This window comes from Marmota marmota, unplaced genomic scaffold, assembly GCF_001458135.2.
Source record: "Marmota marmota marmota unplaced genomic scaffold, marMar, whole genome shotgun sequence".
In the NCBI taxonomy this organism is placed as follows: domain Eukaryota; kingdom Metazoa; phylum Chordata; class Mammalia; order Rodentia; family Sciuridae; genus Marmota; species Marmota marmota.
Genome location: NW_025999982.1, coordinates 2,281,712 through 2,296,534, shown reverse-complemented (window position 1 = coordinate 2,296,534; position 14,823 = coordinate 2,281,712). Strand labels below are relative to the sequence as shown.

General features: G+C 51.5%; 1 protein-coding gene across 4 annotated transcripts in view; it reads right to left on the bottom strand.

Annotated features, from left to right (window-relative positions):
- The window catches only part of Itpr3 (inositol 1,4,5-trisphosphate receptor type 3), a 62,809-nt gene that overhangs the window by 43,141 nt on the left and 4,845 nt on the right, over positions 1–14,823 (bottom strand). For all 4 annotated transcript variants that reach the window (XR_007348400.1, XR_007348401.1, XM_048805118.1 and 1 more), the window contains exon 2: positions 4,767–4,837. Coding sequence is in view for 2 of the 4 variants with exons in the window: in XM_048805118.1 (XP_048661075.1) it covers positions 4,767–4,837 (71 nt within the window). In the remaining 2 variants the exon portion in view is untranslated. The remainder of the gene's footprint in view (positions 1–4,766; positions 4,838–14,823) is intronic.

Below are 14,823 nucleotides of genomic sequence, written 5' to 3'. Positions count from 1 at the left end.
TATATATATATATATATATATATATATAATTTTTTTAAGGGGAAGGGCTGGAGATATAGCTCAGTGGTAAAGTGCCCCTGGGTTCAATCTCCAGCAACAACAATAACAAAAAAGAATGCACTATCAGACCGGAGGTGTGCCCCAGTGGTAGAGCTCTTGCTTAGCAAGTGTGAAGCCCTGGGTTCAATTCCCAATACACACACAAAAATTCACTATGATGGGAAATATTTCATTCTCAAAAAATTAACAAATTCTCTTCTTGCTCTTCTTGATAGTTCTGAACATTAGATTAATAGCCCCCCACCCCCCGCCACTCCATGGAGCCTAAAGATACCTAAATGTATGATGTGAGTGAACAAATCAGTGACAGAAAACAGGTATTGGCGGGGACTGGGGTTGCAGCCCAGTGGTAGAGCACTCGCCTAGCACGTGCAAGGCCCTAGGTTCAATCCTCAGCACCACATAAAAATTTAAAAAAGAAAATAAATAAATCTATTGTGTCCAACTACAACTGAAAAATAAATATTTTTTAAAATTCAGGTGTTGGCATTTTTTCCATTTTCATTCATGGGTGAATTTTTTTTGGGGGGTGGGGTAGGGGTGAGACAGGTCTCACTGTATTGCCCAGGCTGTCCTCAAACTCCTGGGCTCAAGTGATCCTCCTGCCTCAAAGTAGCTTGGAGCACAGGCCACTACCACCCCCCTGGACGACCACATGTGAATTTTTAAAAACTATAAATGCAGGGATGTAAACCATTCATGCAAGCCAAAATGTTTCCATGAACAAGTTTCAGCAGTTCAACTTTATAACAACTGTAAATTAATCTGTTAGATTTTTCTGGACAATGCCAGTTCCTGGATTTTTTTTTTTTTAACAAGTAAATTTCTTATTGATGGCAACTGGAGGGCGTCTGCAGCACTTTTACCCCACAGGAGATTCCATCCACGCTACAGATTTTTCTGCCTTGTCCTAAGGACAAGTACTTGTTTTGTCTGATTTCTGGGTTATTCCCATAAGTTAGCCATTAAAACTAACTTATGGGAAACTTCCATCCCCAACACTGAAAAAAATTAAACTATTTTTTAAAAAACCCACAATAAGATGCCATTTCACACCCAGCAGGTTGAAAGAAAGTCAGGTGGGATGAAAGCAATCCTGCCGAGGATGCAGGTGGAGCCTGGGAGCTGCACCCACGGCCTGCGGGGTGTGAAGGTGACAGCCCCTGCAGAAGGCAATGGGGTCATTTCTCACTAGATGGAGGGGCCTTCCTCCCACCCAGCACGACCCTCATGGGAACATACCAGAGAAACAAGCCTAAGGAGCCTCGTACAAGAACACTCCATGCAGCAATGTGGGTGATTGCCAAGAACTGGAAATGTGCTAAATGTCCATCATCACCAGGAGCACCTATCCATGGACTGAAGTTGACTCACCCAGTGGAGAGTCACCCAGCAATTAAACAGATGAACCACAGCTGCATGTATCAACATGATAAATCTCAAAAACCAGTGTAGAAAGAAGACTATCTTTAACAGGCAGAGTTCGAAAAACGGAAACTACCCTACATTGTTCATGGGTATTTCCCTCTGTGCTGATGGCAAATGCCTTGAAACAGGCCCACGATCCCTGAGCATTACTTTCCTCTGGAGAGGGTGGGGGAGAAGGGGAAGGAGGAAGGCACGGTGCACTTCCACTATAGCTATGTTATTTCTTTAAAAGTAAAAAGATCTGAAATAAATGTGGCAAAAAAAGGTTTACGTGGCTCAGTAGTGGGGCCATGGGGTGTGTGTTATTTTTCTCTTTACTTTTTTTTTTTCAAATATTTTTTAGTTGTAGATGGACACGATACCTTTATTTCATCTATTTATTTTTATGTGGTGCTCAGGATCGAACCCAATGCTTCCCACATGCTAGGCAAGTGCTCTAGCATTGAGCTACAACCCCAGTCCCTCTTTACTTTTGTATGCAGTTGGAATGTGTCTTAATAATAATTATAACAGCAATAAGCTGGGTTTGGAAGATGCTCTGTTAAGCAGAGGAGGAGGCTGGAGAAGAGGTGCCCACTTGTACAAACAGAGGGAGGCCACCTCATCACCTTCCCAAGGTACATTTGGAGGTGAGGGCTGCCAAGTCCCTCCACACTGGGTCTCCCCTTGCCCCAGCATGGAGGGAAGAGAAAGGGCCAAGGAAGGCAGTGTGCCCCCACCCCAGGCCCAGTCAGCATACAGGACTCATAGCAGCCATACCCCAAAACCTGCAGCAGAGCAGAGTTAGGAGGCTGGGCTGGCATGGGGTGCCACACACTCAGGTACCAGCAGCCTGGGCTTCCCAGGGCCTTGCCAGGTCTGGAAAGAACTCCCTGAACATGCTGGGGCTTGGGGTGGCATCAGAAGGGGACAGAACTGAAACCACATGCCAGAAACTAAATAGGAGCTGATGGAGGCTTTGCCAGCCCTGCTGGGGACCTCCAGGGACATCAGGTACAGGGGGAGCTGGCAGAGCATTGAATGGTGAGCTGTGGAGTCCCCTGCAATGGCAGACTTACCCCCAAGACAGCAGGGACAGAACTTCTGGGGGGGTCTCAGGGCAAGGCCATCTTTGATGACCACCAGCCAACTTCTAAAATTCCTGACCCAGCCCCCTCAGTCTTTCTGGGTCCTCCCCTCCAAGTCAGGGTGTTTATGGGAAAGACGCGGAAACAATGAAAGTGAGGCCTCCAGGCTCGGAACAGGAGGTTGGGATCCGTGTCTCTCTCTGGCCCCAAGTTCAGGCACTAGAACTTGTACCCACCAGCTGCAAGGGCTAGGACAGGAACCTGCCCAACCTCAGCTCCTCTCAGGACCAAAGGGGACCACAGGGAGTCTGGAGTGGCCACTGCACCTCATCAAAACACCAAAGCCTGGGGCAGACAAGAGGGAGGCGGGGACAGTGTAAATCCATCTCTTCTACCTCACTCTGAGGGATGGGCCCCCAGAGGCCACGGAGACCTTGACACGGCCCAGGGATCCTTGGCAGGGGCTGGGGGTGGGGAGAACCTCACAGGCTTTGAGAAAATGGAGAGGAAGAGACAGGGGGTGTGGGAAGAAGCAATAAGGGAGGAAAGCAAGAAATCAAAGGAGCATTTGTTCTGCTAAGTGGCTTTTTGTTGTCAAAACTTGGCCCCAAACTCTGCCCACTGGAAGCCTAGGGCAAATCTTCCCCTGCCACACCCACCTCCCTGCCGCCAGCCTGTCACTCCTCAACTCACGCACCACCTGCCCCTCTCAGCCCTAGTCCCCTCCAGACTGGCAGAGGCCCCCTGGGGACCCTCACCACACAGCCTCTGAGTTCTTCAGAGAGAACGAGGCAGCAGCCCCTGAATGAAACTGGGAACAAGAAAAGCACAGAGAGATCCCTGCCCCATGGAGCTCCACTCCAGCGAGGAAGACCCCTGACTTAAAAATTAGTCAAATACATGCAGCATGTCAGACTCAAGCTATGGACCAAAACAAAGGAGGTGAAAAAGACAGGTTGGGGCGCAGCCTCCTGCGGCTGGTCGGGGAAGGCCTCGCTGAAGCCATGAGACCTGAGGAGGCTGACAGAGAGCCCGTGGGAGAGGTGGGGAACGGAGTACAAGGCTGCAGGAGGCTGGCACAGCTGGAGGGACAGGGGGAGGTGCAGGGGGTGAGGCAGAAGGCAGTGGAGCCAGATGTGGGGGGCAGTGGGGCCGGATGGTGAGGAGTGAGCCGAGCCCGCAGTAATTCCCACATTCCCAGTCCAGCCACATCTCGACCCAGGACCCCACCCCGAGGCACAGCCCCCCTGCTCAGAATCCCATGATAGTAGGAACAGAAGAGCAGATATGGGGGCCCACTGCGAGCTGGAGGAACCCCTCCATCTGTCCGTACACCCCAACAGATAGGCAAAGCCCCCAGCAGACGCCAGCCAAGGCTGCAGCACGACTGTCTCACCCCTGTCCCCTCCATCCCCTGCAGTCCCCTTGAAGGCATCCCAGCTAGCCTCCCCCAAGGGGAGAGGAACAACCACATGGCAGACTGGTGGCAGCAATCGGCAGGCGTGTTCTTGCCTGCTCCCACCCTGCCCAACACGCCCAGGATTTGTCTGTCTGTCTCTCTGTCTGTCCCAACTCACAGGTAATCACAACAATAAGAGTTTGGCACGAGGACAGCCAGGACCTCCTTCCATCTTCACAAAGCCCTGAGGCCTGCTGGGCTGGCCTGAGAAGACCACTGACGGTGAAGGACATGGAGGCCCCAGGCAGTCACAGCACTGAGCCAGGTCTGGGTTCTGGAGGCCCCTCCAGCAGGAGTCACCCACAGAGCTCAGGGCCAAGGCCTGAGGATACAATCAGGGTCAGAATTTCCTGGAAACCATCAGGTCTAATCCCTTTACCACACAGATGGGAAACTGAGGCACAGGGAAGGGCTGTCTCCCGGATCTCCTACTGCCTGAGGCGACTCTCTTCCACCTCTAATCCCTCAGAAAAAGTTCACTCACATAGACAAAGAAAGCCCTGTGGCTGGCAGGGACTTAGGGAAAGAATGGGCCCCTGTCCAGAAGTGGGTGTGCCTGAGAAGGGGGCGTGGCCGCAGAAATGGAGAAGGTACTGGGCCAAGCTGGCAGCACGCAGGCCAAGGGGGACTCCCCAGAGCAAAGGGTCCAGTCTAATCTGGCCACTGAGGCCAAATAAGGCTGAATAAATTCAAACCCAGGTCCAGGACTCAGGAGCCTGGAGGGACAAGGACAGTGGGAAAGGTGGTCTTACCTCGGAACTTCTTAGGGGGGTTGTCCAGGTCCCCAGCTGCAGGTTCCACCACACAGCGGTCATCCACCAGCCTGGGGGACAAGGCAGCTCAGTCAGTGGGAAAGAAGAGGTTCCATAGCACCCTTCCCTTGGGAATGGGGGATTCCAGGGCAACAGTGAGGGCTCCTTGAAACTCCCTCCACCCCTGACAAGCCTTGTCCCTGCACCACGTCATTCCCTGTCTGGAACCACTGTAAAAGGCAAGATCCCCTGGGTTGGAACAGAGACCCTCCAGGAAGCACTCAGAGACCCCAGCCCACCCCAACTCCCTGACTGGCACTGGAGCTTTCCTGTGAGGATCTGCCACCTGTCTGGGCTGTCACACACTGCAGACCTTATCCCTGAGACCCTACTGCCCTGATAGAAAGGCAGGGAGACAAAGGCGAAGGGAGACAAAGAGAGACAGGAAGGAAAATTAGAGCAAGACAGAGAGAAACAGAGACAAGACCCAGGAGCTGCAAGGGACCGGAGACAACCAATGAGAGAAGTCTAGGAGACTCCAAGCCAGGGGCGTGAGCCTTGCAGTCTCCAAGACAGGACAAGAAGCCTCATGCCTCCCCAGCCCAGGGTCCCATTCCAGACTGTCCTCTTCTATCTACCCTAAGGCCAGAAATTTCCCCCTTACAGCTGTGGCTGGGGTTAATCCCACAGCCCCTGAAGGCACCCATCCATCTAAGAACTTATCCATCCCTCTATCCGTCCATCCACGCACCCACCTCTGCATCCTTCTATCCATCCTTCCCTCCATCTACCCATTCATCTACTCCACTTCTGCATTTAAAATTCTTCAATGCATCTCCAGGATAATAAGATAGTCATCTCCAAGGCCCACTCTATCTCAGCACTTCATATCCATTGCCCCTACATTCTCAGCAACTTCCCAGCAAGGGGCTAGTCATTAGCACCATTTTACTTGAAGGCCTTGTAGGGTGCCAGGACGGCCTGTATTGGGTTCAATCCCCAGTACCAAAAAAAAAAAAAAATTATACATATATATATATATAAAATAATTTGCCTGAAATCACAGAGCTGAGACCAGGCTGATAGCCCATGTTCCTCCCACACCTCCCCCCTTGGGCTGGCTAACAAGGTCTTTTCTGATCTAACCTCCTTCCACTTCTTAGCTGGTCTTATTAGCTCTACTTCCTGAGGCAGCTGTACTAAACCTTCAGGTCATCCCAAGTCCCCTTCCTGGGAGCTCTCATGTCTCCACAGGCAGTTCTGACAGCCTACAAAGCCTTCATGCCCACCCCAACCCTCTAACCCCAGAGACTAAGCCTAGAAGATCTCCTTCCTTCCCCCTCAATTCCTCCCTCCTACTATGTGAAGGTGTCCTTTCCCCTCCTGGGGGGCACCACTCGCTCCCCTGTTCCCTCGGCACTTGGTCCTGGCCTCTCTACTTTTCTACACTGGCTACTGAGTTCCATGCAGCTGGGACCACTGTATTTTTCCATCTGGAATCTTTTGCACAATACAGTCCTGGGGAATAATGATACAATGAAAAATAGACATTTGGGCTTCATCCCAGCTCCTGGCCACAGCTCCTAAGACCCTTTTAACTTCTTAAGTGATAAGACAGATAAGATTATCTTTTGTTATAATATTTGGATTTTCTGTTTCCCATTCTTGGAATAGTTCTAGAGCAGTAAGGGTGAAATGGTATGAATTTTGTTCATCTCAAGTGCCTTTCAACTACACCTAAATTTATGTTAATGAGGGGCCTTTTGGAAAGCCCCTAAGGATGGGGGTGAGGTGCTGATTGCCAGTGGAACTAACCACATGATTGGAGAGGTGGAAACTTTAGCCCCACCAGCCATCACAACCTCCTCTGAAGTGGAAGAAGGAGCTGGAGATTGACAGGAGGTTGACTTCATCACCAACGGGCAATGAAGCTCCAGGAAAACCCAAAAGACAAGTTCAGAGCACTTCCCAATGACCACAGAGAGATGCCAGAGGGTGGTAAGGCCCAGAAGGGGTGGAAGCTCTACCCTGCCCCTTGCCTCATCCTAGGCACCTCCTCCATCTGGCTGACCTGAGTGGCATCCTGGGATGCAGTTGGGATCTGGCACCAACTCCTGGCAGACAGTGTCAGAATTAAATTGAATGTGGAACATCCAGTTGGTGTCTGCAGAGAACTGGAAAGTTACCTAATGTTTTCATATATTGCTGTTTAATTTTCTAAATCTACTTAGTTATTACCTACATTTTAAAGGCAGGGAAAGTAGAGCACGGAGAGGTGAAAGGATAGACTGCAGAGCTGGGCTCTGAAGCCAGGCTAGCCGGCGACAGCAGGTACTGTGGGGACCTCATGATGAGGGGTGGGAGGTGAGGGTCCTCAACCTCCTTTCCCCTTCCAGCACTCTTCCCTTCATCTGCACTCACATTCCAGCACATTTGGCCACACTCACGGGCTCAGAAGTATTACTAATATTCCCATTGATGACTCCCAAGTCCATCCTCCCCTAAACTGCCTACTGGACATCTCTGCTCAGGAATCCACTAGCAGCTCAAAACCAAACTCCTAATCTTCCACCTAAAAGTGTTTCTCCTGAAGATGCCCCCATCTCTGTCTGGCAACTCCATCCCTCCAAGGGCTTGGGTCAGAAACCTCAGACCAATCCTCTACCACCCACACCTCACGTTCAACCTGCTGGGAAACCCTGTGGGTTCTGGCTTCAAAATACATGAGAACAACTTCTCGTCACTTCCACCACCCTCCTGGGCCAGGCCCCACACTCTCACCTGCACTGCAGTAACTGCCTCCTCACTGGTCTCTGGGCTTTCTCTTTGCCCTCTAACCCTGAACCCCACAAAGTAACACAAGGATCCCTTTAAAAGGCAAATTTTTAAGTGGCACACGCCTGTAATCCCAGCAATTCAGGAGGCTGAGGCAGGAGGATCACAAAATCAAGAACAGTCTCAGTAATGTAGTGAAGCCCTAAACAAATTAGTGAGACCCTGTCTCAAAATAAAAATAAATAAATAAATAAATAAAAAGGGCTGGGGATGTAGCTCAGTGTTAAAGAACCCCTGGGTTTAATTCCCAGGACCAAAAAATAAAAAATAAAAAATGATAAGTCATAGTAAGCACTCGGTGGTGAAGCACTTGCATAACAAGTGCAAAGACTGGGATTTGATCCCCAGCTCCAAAAAATAAAAATAAATAAGGACAGCACTCTGCTCAGAATCCACCCATCTGAGAGTGACACCAAAGATGGCACATGATCCTCCCACTCATCTCAGTGACCTCATCTCCTCCCCTCCCCAGTCCACCGTGCCCTAGCCCCACAGCTTCCCCCAGGCTCCTCAAACCTCCCAGGTGGCTTGGACTGGCTCTTTCCTCTGCTTGGAACCTCTTCCTCTAGACCCCCTCACTTCCTGCACATCTCAGCTCAGATACCCCTACCCATGTGGACACTCCCTCTCCATCCCTTTTAAAATTGTGCTCTCCTTCCTCCACACTCCTCAGGCCCCTCTTGCTCTCTTGTTCTCCCACCGCATCTACATCACCACTCAGCCAGCTCTATAGAATTGTCCTTATTTTGCTTACTGTCCCTCACTCCCGCCCCATGGGATGTAAGTTCCACAAGGACAGGGATGTGTGTTTTGTTCCCTGCTGTATCCGCAGCACCCAGACCAGCAGAGCCGAGCGGCCAACACGAAATACATATTGAGTGAGTAAATTAATTCATTTTATTAGCTGTGGAGGGAAGTACATGAGAAGCAAAAGATAAGGTCCCTGCCTCAGGGAGCCGAAAATCTCATTGGGAAGACAAGTCACATACTCAGAAGAATAATGATATCAGGAATATGCATTGGTGCCAACTGGCAGTACCGCTGTAGGTTTTGTCCAGATTTGGGGATGGGAGAGGTCAGAGTATGACCAATCAGACAAGGCACAGAGGCAGCAGCAGCTCAGGGCCTTGAATAATGCATAGAATTTCCTGTAAGACATTAGTGAATCAGTTTTCTCTTGGCAAAATCTGAGAGGACACAAGATGAATCCATCTTGGTGGGGAGGAAAGAAAGCACTGACCAGGGTCTGGGACTGAGTCCTGCCAGGGGTGGAAATCCTGTCTCTGAGGGGAGACGGGGGTAACCCCACAAGCCCCCCACCTGGCCAGTGCACTAGGTCTTGTGGAGGAGGAAAGAGAAAGAGGCCGTAGTCCTCTTCCACAGAGATGTTCTGTCTTTGGAAAACCCATCCTAATCCAGGACCCCTCCATGCCTGCTCCTGTTGCCCTTTGTCTGGATCACTCCTCCTGGGAAAAAAAGACATGCAAATGTGGATATTCACCTGCTTTTCCTACCTCCCTGGCACAAACCCACCTGGTGGTTAGGTGGATGTTCATCAGCCACTGCCCAGATTGGCAGAGCTTCTGAAGTCCCCCTCTTCCATATCCAGTGCCAGAGTGCAAAGTGAACTCACTTAGAGAAGGGGAAGGTGTGGAAAGAGGAGTGAGGCCTCCAGAGTGTGCAGACAAGGCTTGGAAGAAAAATGCCAAGCTTGCAGCTGCAAGAGTCAGGCATGGCTGTATGAGGGAGCAGGGTCAAAAAGCAAAGCAAGCTGCAAGCAATGGGCAGGGGTAGATAGGACCCCGAGAGTATGGAGGTCAATAGTGAAGACTTGATTTCTTGATTCTTTTTTTTTTCTTCTTCTTCTTTGCAGTGCCAGGGCTGGAACCCAGGGTCTCATACATGCTGGGCAAGCATTCTACCCTGAGCCCAGAAGTGAAGACTTGAGAGGCCAGAGAAAGGACCACCTAACCATCAGAGCTGCCTTCTGAGCAAAGTCACTACCACCTGGCCACACAGGGCTCCAATCTGTACTCCTCCCAAGACCCTCTCAGAGTGGCACCTTGCCTTCCTATTTTTATTCTCCACGTGGGACTTGGCACAGTCCTCCTACCCCCACCTAGTTGTGGCCAAAGAAGGTGGCCATTCAAGAGATGCTTGCAGGGTCCCAGAGTGGCCCTCCACAAGCCTTGCACCCATTCTTCTGTGCACTCATTAAGACCAATGCATACCCTGTAGGTGCGCCCTGGTGAGCGAGGGTGGAAAGGGACTAGCATAAAGCCAAAGGCAGATAAACAGGGAAGCCCCCATCAGTTGGGCTGCCAGACCCCGGACCAGGAGGCCCGAAGACTCCAGATAGGTGAGTTCTGATGCAGGGGGGCCTGGGAGGACAAGGTCGCGGTCAGAGCGGCCAGGGACCCGCCGGTGGCGGAGCCCTAATCGGGCCGGGCGTCCCGCCCGCCCGCGCCCCGGCGCTGCCCTCGCGCGCTCTTCCCGGCCCGCCCTCGCCCCCGCGGCGGAGCGAAACTCGCCGCCCCACGTGTAGCCGCCGCCGAGGGAGGGCAAGCGCGGCCTCGCCCCGGCCTGCCTCTGACTGCCAGCAGCCGCCGGGACGCTGGGCCTCCGCCAGGCGCGCCCCGGGAGGGGCGGTGTCAAGCTGCCCGCGCCCGCGCTTTCCTCGGATACCCGGATACTCGCGGAGGGAGGCCCCAGGGGACCCCTCCCCACGGGGTGGCACAACCCCTCCCGTCGTAATCCCCCCGACATTTCGCCTCCTAGGGAGCATCTGTGTTTATTAAAATAGCCCTGCCACAGGCGCGCACCTGGCGCTGGGGCTGTAACCAGAGCCGAGATCTCCAGGGTGAAGTGGCACATGCTTTATTCACTCCTGCAGGGTCCCTAGGCTCAAAGTCCCAGAGAAGGCCAACGCCCATCAGTCTCACCCTCTGCCTCTCGCCTTTCACTCATGCTGGGAACCCCAGATGCATCCTGCTCTCTTCAAGGACTCCCACTAGGTTCCTGCAGGGTTTTCTGGCCATTCCCTCCACAGGTATGCTCCTGTTTACTGGCCACAGGCACCCCACCAAGATCGCTTAGGAAAAACCCACGCCCTTATGTATGGAACCCTATAAATCAATTTTACATCCAATATCTCATTCTATTCTTACTATAGTCCCATGTGAATCCCACAAAGTGGAAGGATCCACCTGGGCCACACAGAGGACTGGATGATGGCACTTAAACAACCCAGACTCCATCTATTCAATAAAACCTTATTCCAAGTCAGCGATCCTGGGGCGCTGGGTGGGGTTCCCATCCTCAGAAAGCTAATGCCCACCAGGCTGAGTGCTCAGAGAACATGAGCCACAGGTCTATATCTGTGCATCAGGTTTTCCCAACTCGGGAACATCAGCCACTCAGAATCCTGAGGATAGTCCCTATTGTGAGTCCTTCATCTACTGGGAGGCACAAGACCAGTTGGAGTCTGACCTGTCCAGGCCCTGCTAGGGCATGGAGGTGGGGTGTGAGTGAGGTCCTGGAAGATCACCTGGGAGCAGGACCAGTCTAATGGTAAGAGAGGAGCTGGCTGATAGCATGCTCTAGAAGGATGTGGAAGAGGGTGCTGTCCCTGAAATGGTCCACTCCCCAAGACCTTGATCTGAAGGAAGAAAGGAAGACAAATGCATCCCAGAACCTGGGCGGCCCCATTCCACCCAGGGTGGACTTTGATATCCAGGTAAAAGCCTGGGAAAGGAAGTGGGGCAGGTCAGTGTGTCTGGAAAGATTAGATAAGGAGGAGGAAGAAGGGAGCCATATAGAAGTGGGATAGGTGACTATAACAGAGCCTGACTCAAAACCTGCACCTACCAGCTTGGCCACCATCACAGCAGCCAAGGGAGGGGAAATCACAGACTGGGGAAATCCAGAGGGACCCTGAAAAGCCCCCTCCTCCATCTAGCTGTAGAAACTGGGACATGGAGGTACTGACCAGCTGTGGTCCTATGGGTTGATGGAATAGCTATTCCAGATCCAGGTCTCCTGACTACCAGCCTGGGCCACTGGCCACTTCCCAGAGATACCAGCCACCTCCCACACATCTAGACCAGCCCTGAGGAAGGCCACTTCCAACAGAAGTGCACTAATGGGCTGGTGGTAGATAGGGGGGGCCCAAGGGACTCTCTCCAGATACTCAGAATATTGGGAAAAGGAAACATATGCACTGGCTGGTGTCTCTCTCTGGATCACAAGAGAAAAGAAATTAATTTCTACATCCCAATAAAAGCACCCTTTACCTCTACAAATCTTTACCCATCATCCACCCTGTGCCACCAGAGGGAATATATGGAATTTAAACAAAGGCATGGCTCATGCTTTCAGAAAGCTTAAAGCTCAGAAGGGCCAGGCATGGTGGTGCATGCTGTAATCCCAGCGACTCAGGAGGCTGAGGCAGGGGGAATCACAAGTTCAAAGACTACCTCAGCAACTTAGTAAGCCCTAAGCAACTCAGTGAGCCCTGTCTCTAAATAAAATACAAAAAGGGCTGGGGACGTGGCTCAGTGGTTAAGCACCCCATTGGTTCATTCCCTGGTACTGAAAAAAAAAAAAGAAAGAAAGAAAGAAAAAGAAAAATGCTTAAAGCCCAGAAGATACAGTAAACTGCATACCAGAGAACCCCAAGAGTCTCTCCAGAAGGACAGCAACAACAACCAAATTTGGCCCAACAGAAATAAAGGTCCCCAGCAAGTGTATCAGCCAAGTCTGGGCCTCTGGCTCAGGTGGGCTATGGCAACTCCTAGGGTTTCCACAGTGCTGCTAGGGGCACAGGAAGACATATCCATAAGGGCAAAGGAGAAGGAACAGGTGGCAAGAGGGAATGCTGAGAAGAGACAGGAAAAAGAAGTGACCATGGGCCACTCAGCCTGCCCTTGCCTCACATACTGGCCTACGAGGCCCAGGCCTCTCCACCCAGAACTGGACACTCAACCTGTGCCACTTGATGGATGAACCAAGACTGTATGAGCCTCAGCAGGGCAGACCCTCTGGCCCAGGCCACCTGGCTCTAGACCTCCACAGAGCTCTCTGGGAAGCAGAGCAGCACAGTGACCTGACAGATCCAGAGAGTGAAGCAGCCTGGGTAGTTCCCACCTCATCAGGAACTCAGAATCATGGTGGGGGAGCTGGTGGGGGGAGCTGTTTTATATGAAAGGAGACTCTAGAGGTTTTAAGTGTCAAATGTAACAAATGGACCTTGACAGGGCGCTGATTTAAAGAAACCAGTGATCAAAAACAGGCTGGGGACAATTTTACCATGGATTGTGCACCAGATGCTATTAGGAAATGACTGGTATGGTCACAGCACTGTGGTTACATAGGAGCATACCTTTGAATGAAATATTTGGAGGTGAAAAAATGGAATGTATATAATTTACTATAAAATACTTCAGCAAAAAAAAGTATAATAATCATGGTGGTGCACGCATAGTGCCAAAAGGATCACAAGTCTGAGCAACTTAGCAACTGATTTTGTCTCAAAATTGAAAATATAAAGGGCTAGTGATAAAGCTCAGTGGTAGAATATTCTGGGTTCAATCCCCAGTACTACCAAAAAAAATGTAGCAACTATGGGGAAATGGGGAAAATTATTAAGACTAGGTGGTGGAAAAATGAGTGTTCTAAATGGTTCTCCATCCTTTTCCTGAATTACACTTAGGCCTCAGCTGGTGGTAAGAAGTCCAAGGGACAGCATAGGTGAAGGCCAGAGCCACCTGTAAATGATCTGTAAACTCCAACGGCAGTCACCATCATCATCATTGTCATCTTCTCTGAGATGGACTTAATTCTCCTTGCCATGACCCATATCACTCCTGTCATCAAGGTCTGGACTCAGATGCTGGAGACTCAGATGCTGGCTCTCCTGCAGGCTGGAGGAAGGGCCATGGGCTGGCTGACGGAGGCTAGGAAAGGTATTTGCTAACCAAATATGCACAGGTGTCTGCCTCCAGCACCTGCAGCTGGTCCTGAGCTGAGATTTATGTTTGCTGCCCATTCTGGCTCTGCCCACCTGCTGGCCAAAAAAAAAAAAAAACAGCACCGTGCTCCCTGTGACCATCTGATTTCCTCAATGAAGCACCTGCAATGAGTTCTTCCTGCCTGTCTCCCCAAAGAGAAACCCCTCTGCAATGTGGTACCACCAGATCCCATCCCCACCCCACATCTGGGGCTAGCTGTGGTGAAGCCCAGTCTCATTTCTGCTCAGACCATTTCTCTCCCACCTGCCCTGATCTGAAAGACCCTACAACCTCCTCTCCCTGAACCCCTGTTGTGTAACCCCAGGGGTCCTGACTGCAGGGAAGTGTGACTTCAAGCACTGATGCTGGGTACCATTGACCCCAGAAAGCTTAAAGCTCAGAAGGGCCAGGCATGGTGGTGCATGCTGTAATCCCAGCAACTCAGGAGGCTGAGGCAGGAGGAATCACGAGTTCAAAGACAGCCTCAGCAACTTAATAAGACCCTAAGCAACTCAGTGAGCCCCTGTCTCTAAATAAAATACAAAAAAGGGCTGAGTATATTGCTCAGTGGTTACGCATCCCTGGGTGCTTAATCAGCCTGATACTGGGGGCTGGCGGGAGGGAGGGGGGCTCAGAGCTCCATATTCAGAGGCTTGAGATGAACTTAGTGAAGAGTCGGGCTTTGCTCTGCTCCCTTCCCCAGGACTCCTCCCCTCCCCTCTCAGCCCCACTCCCACCCTAACCCTAACCTGCGATAAGGTATAGAGAGCAGGGCTGGAGGTGGCCATGCAAGGATTCCAAAGTGTGCGAGAGCACTGTGAAACCCAGAAACCTCCCCTCAAGCTGAGCGCCAAAAGCTGGTGTGTCCCCACCCTAACCCAGCATGTTTCTCCCCACCCCCAACCCAAGCCACAGCCCCATGGGCCAAACCAGGGAAGGGATGTGGGGTCAGGAATGTAGGGCAGGGCAGAGTGTGGGCAAGTGACTAGAACAGGATTCTTTAAGGCAAGGAGTCCAAGGTGGAAGCTTGGGACCATTTTTATCCTCAGCCAACCCCATGCCCTCCTTCTCCCCATCTCTCCATCCTGCTGTCTGGAACCTCCACCACACCCAACCCCTAGGGCGAAGGCTGGGCTCTCTCCCCACCCCCTAGTGCAACACTCATGACATGAAATGGGTCAGACCCTCGGTGGCAAGAGTTCCTTCTCCGCCCC